At 29.0% G+C, this 24,736-nt stretch overlaps 1 protein-coding gene across 1 annotated transcript; it reads right to left on the bottom strand.

Moving 5' to 3' along the window:
- Nucleotides 1-18,508: 18,508 nt before the first annotated feature.
- On the bottom strand, nt 18,509-24,379 carry LOC111617198 (heart- and neural crest derivatives-expressed protein 2-like). Its single transcript, XM_023358816.1, has 2 exons — nt 23,787-24,379; nt 18,509-18,767 (listed from the first exon to the last, which is right to left on the bottom strand). Exons 1-2 carry the CDS (start codon nt 24,330-24,332, stop codon nt 18,669-18,671), a joined length of 645 nt encoding a protein of 214 aa, XP_023214584.1. The 5' UTR covers nt 24,333-24,379; the 3' UTR covers nt 18,509-18,668.
- Nucleotides 24,380-24,736: the final 357 nt, after the last annotated feature.

The following is a 24,736-nucleotide window of genomic DNA, read 5'->3' as shown; positions in this document are numbered from 1 at the left end:
GTCACTGATTAAGAAAACACACACGCAAATTGCCCAAAACATCTTGTATTTTTTGAGAAAATTCAAAATCAAAGAATTTTTAAGTGGACACTCAACCCCTTTTAAGGCCTCCTTGATAACAAGGGGGGGAGGTGATACTTAACCTCCATTATCCAAAAATAAAAAAATAAATAAATATAATAAATTCCAAAAAATCGATATTATCCAAAATTTAATTTAAAGAAAAACAGGAGGAAAAATAAATAAAAAAAAATTANAAAATAAAAAAATAAATAAATATAATAAATTCCAAAAAATCGATATTATCCAAAATTTAATTTAAAGAAAAACAGGAGGAAAAATAAATAAAAAAAAATTAAATATTTTTTAGAATATAAAAAAAAAAGGGTTCGGCGGCTGCTACAAAGAAGTAAGAAGAGTTAGTGTATACAAGTGTGTATATGGGATTTTTTTGACGTGTTACGCCGACATTTTTATGTTCAATCTCGTGTTTCTTCATAATTAGATACAGCTGTTACGTCAGCAAAGAACTATAGTTACTCTGTCTAACTAAGTCGAAAATATAATATACATGGCGAATAATTCCGTGTAATAAGCGGCATCAAACGATTTCTTGATAAACAGACATACGAACGGTCAACGAACTCTTTTTACAACTTGGTTTTTCTCGCACTCGATTAACTCTTTCTATAGGTGAGTCCTTTCTAATATATTATATGTATATATAAAAAAAAAAATATCTATACTATACGCTTCCATCAACCAATGGTGGCTCAGTACACGGCTCAATAACACGGAANTTAATCTAATAAAATTTATTGAAAAATGCACAGATTTAAAATTTTTAAAAATTCAAGAATTAAAAAATAAAATTGCACTTGAATTTTTTAAATATTTATTGAATTTTTGAGTATTTTTAGATTCTAAAAATTGCTTTAATAAAGTGGCCTAAAGATCAGTGCAGGCCTTCGATTTATCCCCCTAAATTTTTATACTTTTGAAGATTTATCATTGAAATTTAAGAAAAAATATCCATCTGTGTGTGTGTTTTATTAGATTTTTTGCATTTTTAGAGGCCTTAGAGTTTTATAGAGGCTTGATTTGATTATTCGATGAGCAACACTCGCTTCACCCGCCTAAAATTAAGCGAATGCTATCGATTTTTATAATATTTTAGCCAGTTATTTTCTAAAAATATCTACAGTTAATTACTTCTAAACTTAATTTTTTAGATAATTTTTTAAAAATATCTTTAAAAATTTACTTTAGAATTTAAATTAGACCCTCATTTCCATACACAAACAGTCAATTAACAGTAATTTACGAAGAAAAACTGCTGTTTTCTACGAAGGAACCACGAAGTATTTTCAGTCGAACACGCTTGTAAGCTTAATTTTTAGATGTTTTTTTTAGAAAACCCCCAAAAAAATCCTTGCAGAAATTAAAATAGAGCCTTATTTACCTACACAAATAGTCAATCCATAGTAATTTAGGTAATAATAGTAAGGAAAACTCCTGTTTTCTATAAAGAAACCACGAAGTGTTTACATTTAAACACGTCTCTAAACTCAACTTTTTAGGCGATTTCTTAGAAAAAAACCCCCAAAAAATCCCTGCAGAAATTAAAATACAGCCTTATTTTCCTACACAAACAGTCAATAAACATTTATTTAGTAGAGAAAACTCCTGTTTTCTATGAAGAGACCACAAAGTGTTTACATTTAAACATATCTCTAAACTTAACATTTTAGGTGATTTCTTAGAAAAAAAAAATCCCCAAAAAATCCCTGCAGGAATTAAACTAGATCCTCTTCCCTGCACGAAAACATGGAAAAACGTAGGAAGTATTTACCAAGTGTTAGTGGTGGAGAGGATACAAAAGTAACAACTGATGTCAGATTACTCAACAGTTAACAAAGAGGAGTCATTGGGTGAATTTAAGTCTGTCATTCTCAGAATTCCTGAAATCCAAGTCGGATCGACTTACAACCAAGACGACAGACATGTCATTAGATGGGCGACGTGATCATTCTGTCAACGTACTGTCAACGGTGGTCAAATTGTAGAAGATGTCCACTGCCCCTTAACTGGGTCCTACTGGCGCCAAGCATCTCACCCCATTCAAATATTCCCTCGTCCACGATCTTTAGGATTTTTCAGCGCTAATTGATGACGTTATATCGGGGAAAACGGGGGTCGAAACGAGTAAATGACATTAGAGGGGGGAAGGGAGAGGCGAAGAGGGGGGTAGGAGCAAACCAAGCGATGAATACTTTCGAAGAAATTTAAGGTTGGAAATTGTTGTTTTCGAATGAAAGTTAATCGAAAGTCGTTATAGTTGGCTGAACGTATAAAATGCAATGGGAGAAAAGTTGAATTTTATCAGATTTTTCTTCCGTTTTATTCGGAATTTCTGTTTTATTTTATAAAGATTTGTCGAGTAAGATCGCTTTTAATGGCTTCTTTCTTTCTTCTTCGACTTTTTTAACGGTTTTTTCCTTTCTTTTTAGCCTCAAAATTTAGTTTTTTCCACTCTTTTTACTCCCAAACTTTAGATTTTTTTCGCTTTTTTTCTCCTCAAAATTCCGCTTTTTAGGCCACCCATAACACGAAAAAAGGGGTTAAACATCTTCACTTTCTCCAAACTCGCCTTTAATTATATATTTTCTGATTAAAATCATTCAAAAATTAAATTCTTTAATGCTTTCTTTAAGCCATAAATGACACTTAAATCTGACGATAGTTTGGAAGTTCAAAGTTCAAATTTAGAAATTTACAACCTAATCTTGGACTTATAACTTAATTAATTTAAATTTAAACCTTCTAAACTTTAGAAATTTTATAAATTTGGCAATTTATTAACGATTAAATTAGCTTTATAAACGAATTTATGCGATTATTTTCATCATTTATATATGTGTAGATTCTCGTCACCTCTTCACTTTTATTGACGATCATTATACAGGAATCAAAATTTAGGAAATTATGAAGAAATTACGCACAATATAGAAGTAAATTTATTATTTCTTCACGCATATAAAACGTTTGAAAGTTTATTCCACCTATATAACGTGCTTACACCCCTACACACTTTGACCAACTTCACACGGAGATGTAGGACATAATTACACAACAACAACTACTGATCCACTTGAAATTGTTTCCTATTTAAGTCCTAAATAGGATCAAAACTAATTTCTTAATTTAAATCCTTTTAAAAAAAACTAGTTTAGAAGGTTAAAACAAAGAAGTAATTTCCTGGTTAAACAGGTGAAGTATCAGGAAAACAGTGAGCAAAAACTACTTTATTTATTGTTCTAACTCTGCTTTACTTAATTAAATTCTAATTATAATTGATTAATTATGAAATTTCATATAATAATCGAAGAAATAAGTGAAATTTTTATTAATTTTTTATACAAATTTCAATGAAATTCGAGGTAAAGTATCATTAAGACAACGACAAAAACGACGTGTTTACTTAATTAAGATGAAGCAAATATTAATTATAACTTATCAGTTATGAAATTTCATGAAATATTCGATTCAAAAACGTAAAATTTTCATTATTTTCTGTAAAAATTTCATGGGAAAGTATCAAGAAAACAGAGAAGAAACTACTCCAACCATTGTTCCAGTACATCTGTACTTAATTAAATATGAATTAATCACGAAATATTGGAAGAAAAAACGCGAAATTTTTATCAACTTTCTGTATAAATTTCATGAAAAAGTATCAAGAAAACAGAGCAGAAATTGTTCGATTACAGATGTAAAGTATCTAATTAAACATTAATTAACCGCGAAATTTCACGGAATATTCGAAGAAAAAACGTGAAATTTCTATGAATTTCCTATAGAAATTTTATTCTATTTTGACAGGAATTGTTAGAATTTCCTTCGAAAAACTTTAAAAGCCTTGTCGACGTCATAAATCACAGAAGGACCCTCCACAGATCGAGGGACAGTGTTAGTCGCCATGGTGGATGGAAATATTGCTTGTCTGGCACCGAAATTCTTCACTTTAATTAGCTAAGACGTGCGATCAGACGGATAGTGTCGTGTCGTTTCCAACATACACTCACTACCTGTAATTCCAGTTCCTTTCACTAATGATCCTTCATCATCACGATGCGGACACGCCTGGTCGACAATTGTCCTCTATAGTCCTACTACTGCCTGCCCCACTCTATAACCTTATCAAATACTTAAATACAACCCACCCCTTAAATTTGCATACTTTCAGCACTTTTTTTTGGGTGTATTTTCAGTTTTAAAGTACCTTTTCTCTGGATTTTTATTGATATAATTTAATCAATTTAATTTGCGCTCCTTTGCCTGTGGGATTTTAACGATTATCATTCAATTTTTTAATAGTTTTATCCTTCTGGAGACTGATTTTACCGCTTTTTTTGAGCCTCTAAAAACCATGTTATTGAAGGGTTTTGGTGGTGAAATTTAGTAAATATAATTAATTTTTGTGCCTTATTTATAGGACTTTAAACAATTTTAGCCTTTCTGTAGGATTTTGTTAACAAAATTAAATACAGTACAAATATTTCAACAACTTCAGTTATTGAATTCGACCTGTTGTGTCCCTATGGAGCGCTAATTATTTGTTGACGTTGAAAAACATTCTAAAGAGAAATTCTACCCCATCCAAATTTTCAGGTAACTTATGTAGGCCTACGTGTACTGTACCAGCTGATAGAAAACAACGAACTGATACTGTATGTAGATATGTCTTTTGCTTTATACTGTTAATATTGCTGAAAAAATAAGCATATATATAATGTGCAATAAATAAAATATAATATACAGTACATCTAAACTGTATTATTTATGTCGTTAACGAATTTTTCAGATTGGGCTGGTCCTGTTTGAGCCGGATAAACGGGGTTCCACTGCACTTACATATCACACAAGTGGTTTTAATGTTTTGACTCCTCAGTGTATATTTTGAAATTTTTTGCAAGAATGTCAAAAAGTTTAGCATTGCAGATTCAAATATATTCAGTGTTAATAAAATTATTATCGAAAACTCGAAATAAATTTTGAACAACTTTTGTCAACAATTTTTCGAAAACAAATTCCATAAAATTTATTGCAATTTTCAAATATTTTCCTAAAAGTAATTTTAAAACGCACTAATGCAAAATGCATATTAAGTTGTTGTTATTTAAACATCTGTTTTCACAGATGTAAAATGTCTACATCAACTACTGTCAAAACATGTACGTTGTTCCAAATGTTATGGCGAAACGGCCAATTTATGAACGCATGAAACCAACTTTAATTTTAAAAATATTATGAAATATTTAATAGGAAGACTGTACTATACAAATAATTAATGTTTTCATACATTTGAATTAAATTACAATAATTCTAAAGTATCACTAATTTGTTATTCATNGTAAATGTAGCTCCTTCCTTGCTCCTTGTAAATGTAGCTCCTTCCTTGTTCCTTGTAAATGTAGCCTCTTCCTTGCTCCTTGTAAATGTAGCTCCTTTCTTGCTCCTTGTAAATGTAGCTCCTTACTTGCTCCTTGTAAATGTAGCTCCATTCTGGCTCTTGTAAATGTAGCTCCTTCCTTGCTCCTTGTAAATGTAGCTCCTTCCTTGTTCCTTGTAAATGTAGCCTCTTCCTTGCTCCTTGTAAATGTAGCTCCTTTCTTGCTCCTTGTAAATGTAGCTCCTTACTTGCTCCTTGTAAATGTAGCTCCATTCTGGCTCTTGTAAATGTAGCTCCTTTCTTGCTCTTTGTAAATGTAGCTCCTTTCTGGCTCATGTAAATGAAACTCCTTCCTTTTCACAGCTTGAAAATGTAAATCAGGTTTGCTCCTCGTGAATTCGTTTTCTTAAATTTGGAAATTATTATCATAATCCTCACTCCAGAAACTTATAAATCCTACTTTTTGAAGCTCTTATAAGCTCTACTCAATTCTTCTCTCATAATATCACATATAGATCCATAACTAGATCTATATAGCCACACTTCACTTCAACACAAGCACTTAACACGTCTTTCTAGATTTTTAACTACGTATTTATAAAATTAAGAAAGGCCTAACACCATTTTACATTAAAATAATAAATTTTTAATATATTTATTACCAATATTTATCAGCTTAACTCTTCGCCAATTCCAAAAAATAAGTATAAATTTCCACACACAACCGGCACACATCTATACCTTTTAAAGACATTTTGGCTTTAAAAAATGAATTTGAAAATGCTTTTAATTATTTATTTAAAAAAAAATAACCATTAAACAAGAAGAAAATTACACAATTAGTTTAAAAAAATCAATTTGTTTACATAGATTTAAAGATTATAGAGAAAGGAGGAGGAAGAGAGGAGGAGGATGTTACGCTTGAGTCACGCTGTTGTATACACGCGCGTGTGTTCATCCCGCATCACGTTATCTCTTCATCTTCATTCGTCCGATCTCCAAAGCACATTGCAACAGATATAACTGATAAAAGTCATCCATATTCATTCAGTTGACTGCTTCTGGGACCAGATTTGCACTCCTACTCTTAATATGATTGTTACGACACTACTGGGGTTGACTTTAAGTACTCTAACTTGATTCAATTAACTAGTAGGACCTATTATAGAAAGAGTGGTCGACAGATGTGTTTAAATAAAAATTTCCTGCCCACTAAAGAAGGTAAAAATCATTGTCATTTGTCATTATCCCTGTAGGGGTTGCTTCGTTCTTATCAAGATTTCTAAAGAAAGGAGCGTACAAAACCACAAAATTTGCTGTCATTATAATTCATAGATGTAGGGTGATACGTCTTTTTACTTTAAATATAATATAATTAATTAATTATTTTTAAATTAAATTTTTTAAAATTTTAATGTAGAAAATGTTCGGCTTCTCCTTTAGACTTCTTTGCATTTTTATAAGAGGAAGATGCCATTCAGGGGCTATGATTATTTCTTCGTTTAATTCGTAAAAATTTGATATTTTTATAAATTTAAATAGTAGGAAATTATATAAAATTATATTTAATCCATTGAAATTATTAAAATATCGTTTCTGATGAACATATTTTTTTTAATTTAATGGATTAAATGTAACATAATATTTCCGAAAGGATATATTTTGTTTATCTTTAAATGTTCCTTATAAACATCTTAACCTTGCAAACTTGTCAGATGTAAAGTAACAGAAAATCATTTAAAATTATGTTAATATAATATCTACCAGATGTTTTCATAGTTTTTAATAAGATAAATTTTGAAAAAAAAAACCTCTTATTAAGACTCTCTCCACTACCAAATTTAGCTAGAAAATAGTGGTCTAAAATTAGCTTCTACTCATCATTTAACTAAATTTAACTAAAAATAAATGTTACTACTAAATTTTACACTATTTAATTTATATAATAAGCGGATAATTATCAGAATAAATTCTTTAGAACGTCTAAAACAAGCTTAGAAATAAGTCTATACCCATTGATAGCCTATAAGAGTTCATCGAAATATTGTGTAATTTATACTTTAAAATAAAGAAAACTATATAAATTTAGGTTTTTTTAAAGCTTAAAAGTGTTTAGAATTTAAATTTAGTGCGAATTTATATGAAAAAGTTATATAATTAAGGGAATTTGATCATCTTTACATCAACTATTCTATAGATGCTCTTCCATAAGGATGAGGGAAGGATGAGGGATGATTAGAGAATGGCGCTTGTATGGTTTCAATTAATCTTCAAAATTAGAAAAAAATAATTTCAATAAAAACATTAAACTTTTTTTAAACTGTTAAAACAGTTTATTTTATTTTTAAAATTAAACTTTTCTAGCTTTAAGAACATTTTTCTGTGATTTAAGGTAATAAGGATACTTTATGAAGAGAGAAACTTGATAAATTTATTTTAAATTATATAAAAAAAATTAAATAATTACAAATTTAATTTTTTAAATTATTTTTAAGATATAAATTTTTAAAATTTCTGACTTAATGATACAAAAAATAGTTAAACTATCAAAATCATCTCCGCATCTTTGACAGATCTCAAGATAAATCAGCATCCTCTTAAGAGATGAACATCTCTTTCTGGTTGATTTACCTCTAAAATTGGCAAATTTAAACGAGATTTTAGTAAATTTAAGTAACTTTATATCTATAACAAGAGGGGAAACCTCTGTAAAAATCCAAAATACCTCTAAAAAAATGATGCGGATTTATTAAGAGGAGTAGAAAGATAATTTTAATATCTTTAACATAAAAAACTAGTTATAAATATTTATAAAAAGAATATTAAAATATTTATAATTTTTTAAATCTTTAACTATAATTCTGAAGGAAAAGATACTTTTAAATTATCAAAATCCCTCATAATTCTACATCTAAAGTAAATCAACATCCTCTCGAGAGAGGCATTCTTGTTACTTTTACCTCTTATAATAGTACATTTAAACCAAATTTTAATAAAATTTAAGCAAATTTACACTTCTAAAATTGGAGAATTTATATTAAAAAAAATATATTTCTAAACTTTTATAGAAAAAGATGCGAATTATCTTACAATTACAGAGATTCTCTCTATATTTTCAACGGAAAATAAACTAAATCTATAACAATTTTAACAGTTTCTATAATTAATACTATAACATTTATAGTTTAGAAATTAGTTAAACTCTATTTTAAAGAAGAGAAAATTGTCTAAATTAACGAAAACCTTTTGTATCTTTTACTATTTACATATACACTACAACATAAAAAAATAGCATGTTAGAAGATTTTAACAGCTTTTAAAGTAATTTTATTATAGAAAATGATTTAAAACAGTTTTAAAATATGAATAAAACGTCTCCATATCTTTTAAATATTTTAATTTATTAAAAACCTCTATTCATCTCTCATAAATTTACATCTCAAGACCATAAACTAGCAATCCTGTTAATAAGATGATGCTCTTGTTACTTTTATTTCTTAAAGTGATGTATTTGAGATAAATTTTGATGAAATTTAAACAAATGTACGCATCCAAAATCACGAAAATCTTTATTAAAACACTCTAAACTTCTAAAAAGAAGAAAGATGAGTATTTATCCAGGAAAATTATTATTTATCACAAAATAAATAATAAAAAAAATCTTATACGAGAGAGTTTCATATTAATTCCACGTGTAAAAGTAATAAATTCAATCGAAATTTTAGTAAAAACTTACCTCTATAATAGAGAAATCCTCTGTATAAGAAACTACTAAAGAAATTGATGCGGATTTATCGCAAGAAGAAGAGGAGAGAGATGCCTTCCACCATCAAATATTAACACGATGCATCAATAAGAAATAAATAAGCATCATTTTAAGGGATGGTTTCTTATCAAATCCACGTGTAAAGGTAGTAAATTCAATCGAAATTTTAGTAAAAATTTATCTGTAAACTCGAAAAAAACCTCTGTATAAAAACCACTAAAGAAACAGATGCGGATTTATCACAAGAAGAAGAAGAAGAGGAGGAGGAGGAGGAGGAGAGAGAGAAAGAGAGATGCTAACATTAAAAAGAAGCATCAATAAAGATTTTAACAGCTTCTATAACAAATTTCAAACTTTGAGAATAAATTATAAGTTAATCCAATAGGAAATATAACTAATTATAAATCAATGAAGAGTTGTTAATACCTGTTTTGTTTTGGTAACGATGCAAATTACGTTGAGTTACGCCCTCGTAAACGGGATCTCCATTGACCGGCAAATGGCCAAGCGCATCGTAACAACCACTTACTATAGATCATACTTACTTAATTGCATTTCCTTGTTATATTCCTCTTTGCGCTGATGGCATTTCTTCCAATGGGATTTTGATAACAGGTCTCAGTCATCAACCAGATAGTATGTAGTGCAGTAAGGATATTAAATTTGGTGCGATGCGATGAGAACCAGAAGCCCTGCCTGCTTAACGTTAAAGTTGTTAAAACGATGGAATTAGTAGAACTGGCCAGATGCTAGTAAGATAAAGTTTTCCTCACCACAACCTGGAATCACTGCTATCATCGAGATATTTACTATACTCCCGACTTTTTTTTTACTAAAGTATGAGAAATAATCTTTGTGGAAATTTTTATGTTGATACCTTTACTCAATTATATTTCTTGCGCTTTTTTTTATTGTGGTCGTTAAATTGTGTTACGTGTAACCTGCGAAAAAATTCTGGATGTTTCTACCTTATTAATCTATGTATCTGCTGTGTATCTCTGTGTTTTTACGTATCTGTTTTATATCTGCTTTTCTGTGCGTGTTACTTGTGTATCTGTTATTGGTTTCTCTTACGTACCGCTGTATATGTACGTATTTTCTGTCTATATATATTGTTACGCTTCCATTATGCATCCTTATACATAGCTATTATATATATGTATCTGTTATATGTACCGCTGTGTATACTGTTGCTCTTCTAATATGTATCCCTATATACCTAGCTATTATGTATACGTATCTGTCATGTCTCAATGTAACTTTATATGGCTATTCTTCTATTATACATCCCTATATACATTACGTACTGTACACTGCCTTATTATGTAGGCTATATGTATTGTTAGGCCTAACTTAATTTAATTTATTATGCATCTACGTAACAGTTACGTGTCTATATACCTGATATGTCAGCTATCTTAGTGCACTTTTTATTAACCTATGAGTTTTATGTAACTCTACGTTGTGGAATTATGCACTTGTATGTTACTAAAGTCATTGGTAGGGTCGATTATACAATTCGTAAGCTATATAAAATGCCAAATGTGCCTTTTATATATGTACAGATAGTAAACAATACTTATACAGGAGTTTCAGAAGGACATTTAGCCCGGGTTTCACATTTAAAAAGCTCCGTGTAGCAGTAGCAATTAACACAAAACAGGCAAACAGGTAGTTACAGTTACAACATTTACAAAATTTACTATAGAATATATACATTACTATAAATTAGATACTGTACATTATTTGCCATGAATTACTTGCCGTGAATTAGCTGCTGACTAATTTATGACATTAATACTTTCCACAAATTACCTATTAAAGACTATTTCCCACCATTGTTTCCATAAACTATTGGCTATGAATTAGTTATTGTAGGGTTACTTGTAATGAATTAGGCCTACATGTAATTACTGCAGACTAATAAATTAGTTCTTATAAGCTGTTTTTAATGAATTACTTACTATATCTGTTTGCCAAGAATTACAGGCTGCTTACTATAGTCTTATTGCCACGAATTAGTTAGTTCCTGCTAGATGAAATGAATTGGTTCCTGTAAATTACTTACTATAGGTCAGTTTCAATAAATTAGTTACTAAAGATCATAAATTAGTTACTATAGTAACCCGCTACACATGACAAGAGGCCTATAGTCTATGAAGAAGTCTAAACAAGCCATTTATTACAGACTTCTTGCCATTGATTACTATAAACCACGTACAAGTAGAACCCCCCTATAACACTGTTGATAATTCCGTTTTATATGAATTCCACGTTGTACGAGTCACTTAGATTTTACAAATACGTGAGCCGTTCACAGCCCAGCACACGTATTTGTAAAATCTAAGTGACTCGTACAACGTGGAATTCATATAAAACGGAAAAATCAATAGTGTTATAGGGGGGGTCGACTGTACTACAAATTACTGTTACGAATTAGTTCCTGTAGACAATACACCATTGAATCACTTACCATAAACCACTTATCGCGCGCATTTAATCATTAATTAAGAACTGTTAAATCCAATCGAACTTAAGCCAGTTTAAATCAATAGAAACCGCTTATAATTTAAAAATTAAAATTAAAAAATATATATATATATTTTTTTCTTAATTAAAAAAAACATATTTAATGATTAATTAAAATGAATTACAAAATTAGACTGTTAACTCTTTGAATTACAGGATTGTTTTTATCGTGTCTTTGATTTCTAAGATGACAGATTGATTAGGAAAAAGAAGAAAATATGAAATTTTATCTACAGGAAGAGGGTTTCATCATCACTTCTAGTTAAGAAAGTGAAGAGGAAGTTACTCTCAATGTTACACTGATAATCGTGTAGAGGGGTATACGAGGGGGGTGATTTAGGCACGAGGCCCTAAAGTACTACTCTGTAGAGAGAGAAGGCCTCAAGTGATCCTTCTCCTCTAAAAGATAATTATAAATTTAGAAGAGCAAGGCCCTCGGTTGTAAACGTATAGCGTGTGAGGCGCTATACTGTAGCTTGTGTATAAGTGGAGTTTACTTATAGTAAGGTAAAAAAAAAAATCAAATATAAAATCGTCTTATTTATTAATTATACGAGATAAATTAATAATTAAAAAAAACTCAGAAAGTAGCGAGAACAGTACTTAACTTCACCCTTAATTTTACTCAGTAAAAATGCATTTTATAATAAAATTTATAAATTAAACTTATAAAATACAATACGAATTTTTAAATTTTTAATAAAATAAAATTCTAAATCTGTAAATTTATTTTTTTTAAAAAAAGAAAATGAAACGTATTAAGGCGTCAATCAAAAAATACATGACGCGTGATTTTTCCACCTCCTTACCTGTTTCCCGACTGACGTCACAAGTTATAGAAGTAGTAAAGAGCAAGTAGCGGTAGAGCCCCGCCTCTTCTATCAACAGTCTCCGCCCAAACGCTGGTATACTCTGTCTATTATTGATGAGTGTTGGTGGGCCGCTAAGGCGGTTCTTTACCAATGTCACCGTCTCCATAAATGTTATACTGTAAAAGTGCTTTACGACTGACAACACATAACGTTATTTAGATATAATATTACATTGTTCTTTAGGCATTTTTTTTTCTCTTTCTTCTTTCTTACATGAACAATATCTTAATTACTTCTTCTTCCGAANATATGAATTCCATGTTGTACGAGTCACTTAGATTTTACAAATACGTGAGCCGTTCACAGCCCAGCACACGTATTTGTAAAATCTAAGTGACTCGTACAACGTGGAATTCATATAAAACGGAAAAATCAATAGTGTTATAGGGGGGGTCGACTGTACTACAAATTACTGTTACGAATTAGTTCCTGTAGACAATACACCATTGAATCACTTACCATAAACCACTTATCGCGCGCATTTAATCATTAATTAAGAACTGTTAAATCCAATCGAACTTAAGCCAGTTTAAATCAATAGAAACCGCTTATAATTTAAAAATTAAAATTAAAAAATATATATATATATTTTTTTCTTAATTAAAAAAAACATATTTAATGATTAATTAAAATGAATTACAAAATTAGACTGTTAACTCTTTGAATTACAGGATTGTTTTTATCGTGTCTTTGATTTCTAAGATGACAGATTGATTAGGAAAAAGAAGAAAATATGAAATTTTATCTACAGGAAGAGGGTTTCATCATCACTTCTAGTTAAGAAAGTGAAGAGGAAGTTACTCTCAATGTTACACTGATAATCGTGTAGAGGGGTATACGAGGGGGGTGATTTAGGCACGAGGCCCTAAAGTACTACTCTGTAGAGAGAGAAGGCCTCAAGTGATCCTTCTCCTCTAAAAGATAATTATAAATTTAGAAGAGCAAGGCCCTCGGTTGTAAACGTATAGCGTGTGAGGCGCTATACTGTAGCTTGTGTATAAGTGGAGTTTACTTATAGTAAGGTAAAAAAAAAAATCAAATATAAAATCGTCTTATTTATTAATTATACGAGATAAATTAATAATTAAAAAAAACTCAGAAAGTAGCGAGAACAGTACTTAACTTCACCCTTAATTTTACTCAGTAAAAATGCATTTTATAATAAAATTTATAAATTAAACTTATAAAATACAATACGAATTTTTAAATTTTTAATAAAATAAAATTCTAAATCTGTAAATTTATTTTTTTTAAAAAAAGAAAATGAAACGTATTAAGGCGTCAATCAAAAAATACATGACGCGTGATTTTTCCACCTCCTTACCTGTTTCCCGACTGACGTCACAAGTTATAGAAGTAGTAAAGAGCAAGTAGCGGTAGAGCCCCGCCTCTTCTATCAACAGTCTCCGCCCAAACGCTGGTATACTCTGTCTATTATTGATGAGTGTTGGTGGGCCGCTAAGGCGGTTCTTTACCAATGTCACCGTCTCCATAAATGTTATACTGTAAAAGTGCTTTACGACTGACAACACATAACGTTATTTAGATATAATATTACATTGTTCTTTAGGCATTTTTTTTCCTCTTTCTTCTTTCTTACATGAACAATATCTTAATTACTTCTTCTTCCGAATAATGTTAGTATTGTTTTGTGTGTGTGTGTGTGTGTGTGTTTTTTTTTATTATTCTTTGCGGGTTTATTGTGCTTTTTATGCGATTTCTTTATCTGTTTATGTCTTAATTAAAGAATGACGTTTCATTTCTTTGGTTTGTGTGTTTTTGGATGATTTTTTTAGATGAATTTTCCTACTAAATTTGATGAAAATTTAGTATTTTGTTTGTTTACTTTCGATTTTAGAAGGATTTTTTTTTAAATGTTAATTAGCTTCTGTGCGTGATAAAAACGATTATTTCTTTGCTAATTTGTGTTTTTTTGGATGATTTTTTAGATTAATTATGCAGCAAATTTGATAAGAACTGTTACTCTTCTGTTGATTTGTGTTTGTAGAAAGAATTTTTAGGTTAATTTTGCCTTTAAAATTCACTAAAATATAGATTTTTCTTTGTTAATTTGTGTTTTTAGAATGTTTTTTTTTTAGATTAGCTGCTATTTATCTGAGTTTTCTGGAAGTATTTTTAGATTAACTTAACTTCTAAATTTGATTGTTTTAAATTAAAATTTCCTTTGTTCGGTTGTGTTTTTTTTTAAAAGATTTTACATTAATTTCAGCTTCTAAATTTGATTTATAATCTAACAAAGACCAATATTTTATACTTGTTTATTTTTTGTGTGTTTTAGAAAGCAGATTTTGTAGGTTAATTGTACTTTCACATCTAGGTTTACGTGTTATTTTTAGAAGTATTTTTTAAGCTTTGTTTATTATATAATTTTAATGAGATTTTTTTAGGGTTAAAAACGAACGTTTAAGGCATCTACGATAAAGATTTGCATCAACAACAATGCATCTTATCATCAGTTAAATCAAAATAATGCATCCTATAATTCACTATAACAAAATATACGGATCTCTATCATCATCTGTATAAAAAAAAATGGAACCTAAGTATCAATTGCATCAGAAAAATATAGTCTTATGAGCAACTGTAAGTATATTAACTTACAATTACATTAAAATATGCGCCCATTAATCAGTTACAATTTTAAAAATTGGATTTTAATCATCAGTTACGTTAGAAAACTTGGGTCTTAATTACATTAAATATGAATTCTAAGCATTATCTTCATCAGAATATATGTATCCTAAACATTAGAGTTCAGAATTTTAGATGCAAATAATCGTTATTTGCATTAAAAAATAGATCCTAGTGATCCTGCACCGAAAACTAAGGCTTATAATCCTATTCCTTGCATCAGAAACATGCATAAACTACATGAAAAAATAATGTTTCTTATCACCATTCTTTGCATGCATCTTATCATTATTTTATTTGCATTAAAAAATGGATCATAGTAATTTTGCACCAAAATCTAAAGACTTTATCCTCGAAGATTCTTTAAATTTCAAGATTTCAAGAGAAGATTTCAATGAGTTTAATCTTCGTTGCATTAGAAACACGCATAAACTGCACCCCCCAAAAAGGGTGCAGTTTATGCGTGTTTCTAATGCACCTTATCACCACTTGCATCAAAAAAAAAAAAAAGAAAATACACTTTGCTTGTTTTTGATTCAATTCTTACCATCCCACTGCCCTACTCTTAAAAGAAACACAATAAAAAAAATAATATATATCTATATATAAACTTTAGTGCAACTAATAAAACGTTTAAGAGTGCAGGGAACCAAATAGGCAATATGTTCTAAAAAAAATCCCATAGCAAGAGAGATATATATTTGTATTTAGACCTACTTAAAAGTTCTACGGATAGGAAAGTGTAGCGTGTGATAACATTACACACGAAATAGAGGGAATTGTTTACATAGTAAAAGCTTCGGAATTTCTAGGTATAGAATTACACAAATCGACTCCCTTTACGCTTCTAGCCACCAACCAACCACCTCAGTTCTGGAATACTAAAAATTCTCCAGCTATAGAATCATGTTACAACAGTCATAGCATGGCAATGCCCGGGCATTTTTGTTTTTACTTTCTTTCTCTCGTTCTTACCCTTATTGTTGTCGGTTCTTTTTCGGGGGAGGATTTAGAAAGATTTTGACTGGACACCGCGACTTGATCCTCTTTCACACAAGCTTCTTTGTTCTGTTTCCACTAATTGAGAATGTAATTAACTTTGTGTAAGTTAAATGACAAATAAGTTTGTGTGCGTATGTGTTTTTTTTTTCCTCTTCTGTTCATTCGATCCTTGTCACTGATAAAATTTATGGCATTTTAATAATAATATTTTTAAATATTAGTTTATAAAATTAAATTTTATTTTTTTTACAACATTTTGATTTATATTGTGAAGTCTTTAAAATATTTTATTTTGATTAAATTTTATATCTTAAAAAATTTTTTTTTTGGTTTAAAATTTAATTACATTTGTTATAAACTTGTTTTTGTTCTAAAATTTAATTCGATATTTTAATTACTTTAATGTTTTGTTTTTAACTTTAATTTAGTTCGATTACGGTTTAATTTTGTTCAGTTTCATTTTTAATTAATTTACATTTTTAAATTTGTTCAATTACAGGTTTAATTAAGTTCGGTTTCATCGCTTTAATCCATTGTTATCTTAATTTCGTTCAATTTCGATCAATTTCATTTAAGTATCTTAATTATATTCAATTTCACTTTAATTTCGTTCAGTTTCACTTTAATTAAGTTCGATTTTAATTTAGTAAAGTACATTAAACAATAAAGCGATATTTTTAATGAATTTTTTTAGAGAAATAATTCTTTAAATTTATTTTTTTAATTAAAAAAAATAAAAATAATAATAATAAAAAATACATATCAATGCGTAAAGATTTATCGAAGGAAATAGATCGATGTCACGAAAACGTTTTTTAAATGTTCAAATATCATCACAGATGTTTTGCAATGTTGCCTTTTTTTTTCTAATATATACTTTAGAGCAATGATTGATGTTAACTGTCTAAATGCTTTGATGGCGGAACTTTGTCAAATGACGTCAGTCTCTTAGTTAACGAGGACTTCTCACACACACGCACACACAGACACACATACACATCGCACAATTTTCCACCTACGCACATAATATGTAACCTTACACTGAAATTTTGAAACTAGAAATCATCTTAAACTTCATATAATATGAATGACAAACCTTGCTAAGGACTGATCTTTCGTCCTTCTGAAAAAAAATCATGTGTTTTTTTTTGTTTATTGGTGATAAGAATCACGTTTATCAACAACTTCTTACCACGTATAAAATCAAAATTTAACAATATTTATAAACATTTTCGCTTAAAGTAATTTTTTTTAAAAAAAAAAACCTCTGATTATTTTATAGAATACATTTAAAAAAAATTAAAAAAAATTAATTACCTCCAAAGAAAAGCATTATTAATTACTTTAACATTATCTGATTAAGTAATTAAATTAATTATTTTTCAAGCTTAATGATAAAGTGTTTTTTGATAATTTATTACGGTTATTATTGTAATTTATTAAAGTGTTTTTAGATGCTAAAAAAACATGATAAAGTATCTTCAGCTGAAGGTTACGTGATAAAATATTCGTTTAAATAAGGTAAAAAATAAATAATTAATTTTTTATGCCTTGAATTTGTTCAATTAAAACTTTAATTTAGTTCAATTTTAGTTTAATTCATTATCGTCTTAATTGTGTTCGATTTCATTTTTAATTTTGTTCAGTTTCATTTCAAGCTGAAATTGAACAAAATTAAAAATGAAATTGAACACAATTAAGTTAACAACGGATAAAACTGAAATTGAACGAAATTAAATCTATTGTCATCTTAATTTTGTTCAATTTCATTTTAATTCTTTGTTCTTTATAGAGGATTTGACTTGTTAAATGGCGTGATACTCTCTCATCTAGTCGAGGCTTTATTTATGTAAATATATAATAAAAATAAAATAAATAATTTTTATGAATATATAAAAATAATAAACATCAAAAAAACGCTTCAAATAAAAATTAAAGTTTATTGTAAAAGGATATTTTCGACAATAATACTGTATAGAGAAGAAATCACTAAACGTGATTATGTATTTTAATATAGATCTAATTAAAAAACAGACAGATGAAATGTGCCTTGTTGTTGTTGTTGTTTGAAATTTTTTTTTATAGGAACCACATAAGTTTCCTTCATCACAGCGCCAAGTATAAGAATTACAAACGAATTATTCATATATCTGCTGTATATACACACACATTATATATATATGTATAGCTTATGTAAGACAAACCGCATTTATACAATGTTTTTTTTTGTTGTTGTTTTTTTTCGTAATTTTCTTTCTCCTCTCATCTTTATACACTTTTTGGAAATCAACCCGAGGCATTACAATAATAATTTAATTGAACACGAAAGAAAATGATGTGTATAAACGTTACAGATGTGGTATGCAATACGGGAGCACTTCAGAGCACTTTCTGTTCATGGATCGTGTTTCAGTTCCAATGCCCAGACGTGTTGTGGCCATCCAGTTCTTCCTTTCGATTTCTTTTCTGTTCCGTTACCTGTTATGAGGTTTGCCTAAATTAAAAAATAAAATAAAATCAAATAAAATAAATTTTAAAAAAAAATTTAGTATCTAATCTATACAATTTAGCATCTATAGAAAGGTTAGATTAATGTAAGAAAAATTGAATTAAACTGCCTTTAGATCTAAGCTAGATAGGATCAGATCTAATTTCATTCTGTTTGATCATAATAGGTGGAGTCAGTGGAGAGAGGGGGGATGAAGCATGCAGCTGTTTCTATCTAGGAAAAAGAAAAAGCCCTACTTTGTAAAACGTGTCTACTAGAATTATAAGTTATAGTAAAATGGTTACGAAAATTCTTTAAGAGTGAAAGATTAAACATTTCATGAGATGATTTATTGTTATTTTTAAAAGTAGAAAATAGTTTTATTTGGATTATCCCACAGTATATCATACAATCGATCCCCCCTCATGTTTTCTTTTTATATAAAATGGTAAAAGAGAAAGAAAAAAAAGTGATTTTTTGATGGCGGAAGACATCCAGACACATGGAAGTCCATCCTCATCTCGAGCATCAATAAGTCAGGAGGCAACATCCCGGTTGTCATAGCAACGGTTGGCATTGGTCCAATCTTGTGCTGTTTTTCTCTCAATAGGCAGTCAATTTGTCGGGCATTAGAGCACAGTACATTTTGCTAACAGCCTTCACTCTGGTTACCAAAGTTTATTTGTTTGGGTAGTTCTGTACTAGTTTGCTTATGCATCATTTCCAAATCTGCACCCATTTTTATAAATATTATTCTTAAAGAATCAATCATTTTACCTAACCAAAAATAGATATTATCCCTCCACAAACGGGAGTTACCATCATTAAAATTTTGGTTCCGTACAAGAAAATTACGTTATAGAGTAAATAAATGACGAATAAATCAATAGAAGGGAGGCAGCAAGCTTATACAAACAGTAATGTTTTGTATTGTCATTCTATCCAAAGATTGGTATGGGATGTATGCGGCAGGTGCATAATATCTGTAGTACATTGGTGACTTTAACACTATGGAATTTAATAACGATTTTAATGAATGTTACCAAGAACAAGGCATATGTTGCCTTGTTCTTTTGGTAATTCTCCATAACAGAAAACCAAAATTTTTACATTATTAAATGTGAAAAATGTAATATTTTAAGTTAGAATTTTGATAAACCGTATTGTACAAGAAAGCATTTTAAACTTTCGTAACATTTAAACAAATGAATTTCTGTAGAGGCCCGAGAACTACAAGCTTAGCTTATAATTTCACAAATAATCTAAAAAATATTTTAAAAATTTAATTTTTAAGTACTAAAAGTCGCATTCAATAAACATACTGATCTTCCTCTAAGGCCTGTTGTTATAGCCTTATGTTAAGGCCTTTATACACTGTAACAAAGAAATTCCTCAACAAAATTAAATAATAAAATTAACATCTTTCAACAGTAATATATATCAAAATAATTCAAAAATAATTTCAACTTCCATTACAAGCAATGGACGTGGGTAGAGGAAGAAGAAGAACTCATTGAAGATTATAGGCAATAAATAAAAATTAAGCATAGTTTTAAACTGTCCAGCATAATTTTTACAAGACAGAAAAATTACAGAATAATATTACAAGATCATAAACATCAATTGTCAGAAAAAAGTACAGGGAGCAGTAATTTCAGTTAACAAAACTTATAATGTCTTTGTAGGTTCGTTTGTAGATATATCTTTGATATAATTGACGTGAAACGAAGCAGATGTATCCCAATGGGATGAACTGTTTTTACTTGTTAGCGGTCAGGCAGTTTTGATAAATTGTCAAGTGCAAGAAATCTTCTAATTCGTTTCGGGAAATCCTTTATACTTAACTGTTTTTCTTCCCCCTCCTTCGTATTCTCCCTATCTATTAATATTGATCAATTTTTTTGAATATATCTTTTGATAGATGTGTTTATTCTCATCCCAAATGGAAAAATTAAACCGTAAGGATTTCTAGATAAAAAAAAATTCGAGTCGAATGGATAAAGATCTAAAATGAAACAAAAATTTATATCGTGTAAGGTTCTAGAATAAATTAAAAAATTAATTTAACGTGAAATTAAAGGTTCTAGAATAATAATCGAGTCGTATCTTTGTAATTGTTTCTAGAATAAAATGTCCGAAAAATTATAGTTTGAATTAAAATCTATTTCGAATCTGTAAATACTGCATATAAATTTTATTTTAAAATTTATAGAAAAATTCATATTTAAAATTGTAATCAGTTTCGTAATAATGAAAATAATTACATTGTTATGTAACAATATAAAAGATTCAATTACAATTGAAACTGATTAAATAGTAATAATAAATGAAACTAACAGCTGATAAATTCTAGAAAATATAAACAGAAATTGACAAGATTCTCTATAATTTATCTAGAATTTTTAAATTTTTTTAACATTTATTTTCGTACATAGACAACGCTTTACGGCTTACTTTTTAGCTTAGCTTAGCTTATGGCCAAGAAACAATTTTAATGTTCTAGAAGCTTCAAAATATTCAAATTAATTATAGAAAAAACACAGTTAAGAGTATAATACATTAGAATTTCAATTATTAATTATTCTAGCACAATCGATCTAGAATCGAAATTATTCTGTAGAATTTATCGTCACATATATACGAATTCTAGAAATTCTAGAATTTGATTAAAATTAAATTATTTTCAATTTGAAATAATTAATATCTTAGAATAAAAATTATAAATGTAGAAGGCCGAAAATAGCATTTTTTAAAATAGTCATAGGCTAGATACATAATCTTAGTTCGTATACCGGAGTAGTTTTTATGTTACTGAAAGCAAATATAAATCATTAAAAAGAATTATTTTGAACGTATCAGTATCAAAATCGGGTAAGTTTAACAGTTGCAGAAGCAATATATTTATTGTTCATCATTTATGTATTTTTAGAGCATATTTCTAAAACGGATAGGCTCTTTGCCAAAGCTACGATTCGTTTTAAAGAAAGAAATTTTAAAGTATTTTACTTAAAAACCAATTATAACCACCTTCGGGCTTTCGGGAATTTTGTTTAGAATTATATTTTTAGTTTAAACCGAAATTAATTCTGAATTTAAACTCTAAAGTCACTAAAATTGTTCTTAGGAAGTTTTTCTATTATATCTAAATTATTTAATTCAATAATTGAGTTAGTAGATCTTTGGCATATAAATAAAGTAGTCTATAAACCATCAAACAGTTCCAAGAAGAGAATAAAAATAAGATAATTTATTAAAAGTAAAATGATTTTTTTTTTGTAAAGATTAACTGATAAATTTCTTTTTATAGATTTAATTTATAGTAGGCCTTTAAAAAATGCATATTCTAAGTATTTTCTGTTCTAGAATACACATTTTTTTAAGTATTTAAAATCAATATTTTTATAATAATACAATTTTAAAGAAATTGACGATTAGAAATATCAATTGTTTCATTTCATTTATAGATAAAACACAACAATGAAATTTTCTAGAATAAATGAAATGGATATGTTTTAAAACGAATTCATTTCAAACAATTAAACGAATTAGTTTTAAAACTGATCTATTTCAACAATGAAACTTTTAGAATAAATGAAATAGATCAATAAGTTTCATTATTGAAAGGGATTAATAAAATTTCGTCATTAGTTTGGGTTCTAGAATTTCAATTTTTCTAGAATTTATGACACTTAAAAAAAAAAAAAAAAGTCAAAACAAACTCTTTCACACTTTAAAAAAGAAGCAGTTACACGACTATTTATACCTTTATCTTATACAATTTATATATAAATTTAAAATAAACAAAGTCTGGACTTGATACATTTATGAATCAAACAATAGATAAAAATCAGTCAAGCTTAAATATCGCCAAAAAAAACCCTAAAAAATAGATTATTTTAAGCTAGTGTCTCCATCTATTGAGTAAAATTCTAGATTTAATACCTAAAAAAACAAAATAGAGTTTTTTAAAATGCAAGAAATAGATTCAATTCCTATTTCTAACTTTGAATTTAAAAAGTCTTCTATAAAAATAAACATATACAATGCAATTAACACGGCTCTCGCTTATTTTATGCATATATAAAAGTGTATAAATATATTAATTTTTTTTATTTTTATGGCTGAAATTCTTGTATATACATAATAAATTGAAATTCGAAACTATAATGGATATATAAACATAAAACGTGTGATATATACCGAGATGAATCATCAATGCAGTTGCTTAAAATAATAATTCTGAAAGAAGAATAAATAAAATGTAAACATTAATTTAAAAAAAAAAAATAGAATTAAATATGAAATTCAAGACTTAAAAAAGTCCTATGTAGGCCTTCATTTTCTTATTCTATCGGATCGAGCCTATATAAAGAGTAGCAAAGATAATAATAAATAAATCTGCTAAACACTCTTACACTCTTAAATATTTTTATTTTCAAGTTTTAAGAAGTCATATCGTATTTCTACTTAGTAATTAATTTTAAAAGATTTTTCTTCTTTTATCGACCTAGTCAAAAATAGAATTCGGTTTCATTCAATGGACCTTTCTATAGCACTAAAGGATCATATGATATCGAAAGAAAAACAACAACAACGAAAAAATATATATTTTATTACGTCGTCGATATTCCAAATTTAGATTTAATACTCCATAAGACTTAATAATCTTAACTAAAACTTAGTAATTTATAGATCTGCACGATACTAAAACAGTAGGCTACTGAACAACACTAAGCGCTTTATAATCCTGCACAGGACTTAATATGAAGGGTCGACAATCCCGAGGAATTTCTGCTGTTCACAGCAAGCTAGAATCTTTCCTAAATGTTTTCAACTAATAACTACTGCATACTCTTGTATAGGACTTGATACTCTCAACTAAGACCTTCAGTCCTTCATAAGACAATACTCTCAAATAAGATGATACTTTTATAGTGTTAATATTTAGCCAATATTTAATGCTCTTAAAAAATACTCCAAAAAAGAAAGCAAAAAAAATAAACAAAACTCGACATTTGGACTTACAATTTCTTTTCTCCTCCTCTCTTCTCTAGACTCTAATTTTTTGGTGAGTTCCGCTTTGAAACCACCTTCCGGTGCTCTCCCCGGATCATCTTGAGCTAACAAGTCCATAAGATAAGCAATGTAACTAGTAGCGAGTCTCAAAGTTTTAATTTTTGATAATTTCGTATCAGCTGGTACGTTTGGAATGCAATCTCTTAACTCTGCGAATGCATTGTTGATACTTAGTGTCCTCCTTCTTTCCTTCCTGTTTGCCGTCACTCTTCTCTTCACCACGCGCACTCCTTGATGTATCTGAGTCTCTTCCTGTACAATCATGCCATTCTGTGCCACGGTTAACTGATTGGGGCTCGAAACGTAACCGGGTGGCGGGCTGTAATCGGTGCTCGCCGGTGACATATTTGGGCTCGTGTTGTAACTCCAGGCTGACGGATAGTACGATTGCTCCGGTACGTTAGCTGATGATTCGTAACGAGTTTGATAGTATGGTGTATACACAGTGTCGGCAGAGGCGTAAGCCGGTTGACTATAACCGCCAACCAGACTCATGGCGCGCACAATAATGCTAACCAGAATCTGTCTGGTTTCTGTCGCGTTATAAGGTCTCTCACTGAACTATCAGCAAAATTAATGTCTCTTTTAAAGGGAGCCACCAACTGATGTTGCCAGCTGGTGATGGTTTTTTGCTCGATTCCAGTTCGCTGATTCAACTGTATCGCACGTCACTTATGCCATTTGGCTCCACCCTCTTGTCTCCAAACTCCTCCCCATCCGTCCCATGTTCGTCATTGTTCACAAGTCGGGTGTTTTTCAAAAAGGCATCATCTCGATTGCTCTTAGTATCGGATTTTGACTCTTTTTTTATTTTATNATAATTAAAAATAACGGATTTCATAACTTTTCTAGTTAAAAATTCATTTCAAATTTTTAACGGTTCTAGAATAAAATGTAGA

Source organism: Centruroides sculpturatus, unplaced genomic scaffold (genome assembly GCF_000671375.1).
Source record: "Centruroides sculpturatus isolate CEXI.00-Female unplaced genomic scaffold, Cexi_2.0 scaffold145, whole genome shotgun sequence".
Lineage (NCBI taxonomy): Eukaryota > Metazoa > Arthropoda > Arachnida > Scorpiones > Buthidae > Centruroides > Centruroides sculpturatus.
Note: the sequence above shows the minus strand (reverse complement) of the source record. Positions and strands in the feature narration are given on the sequence as shown.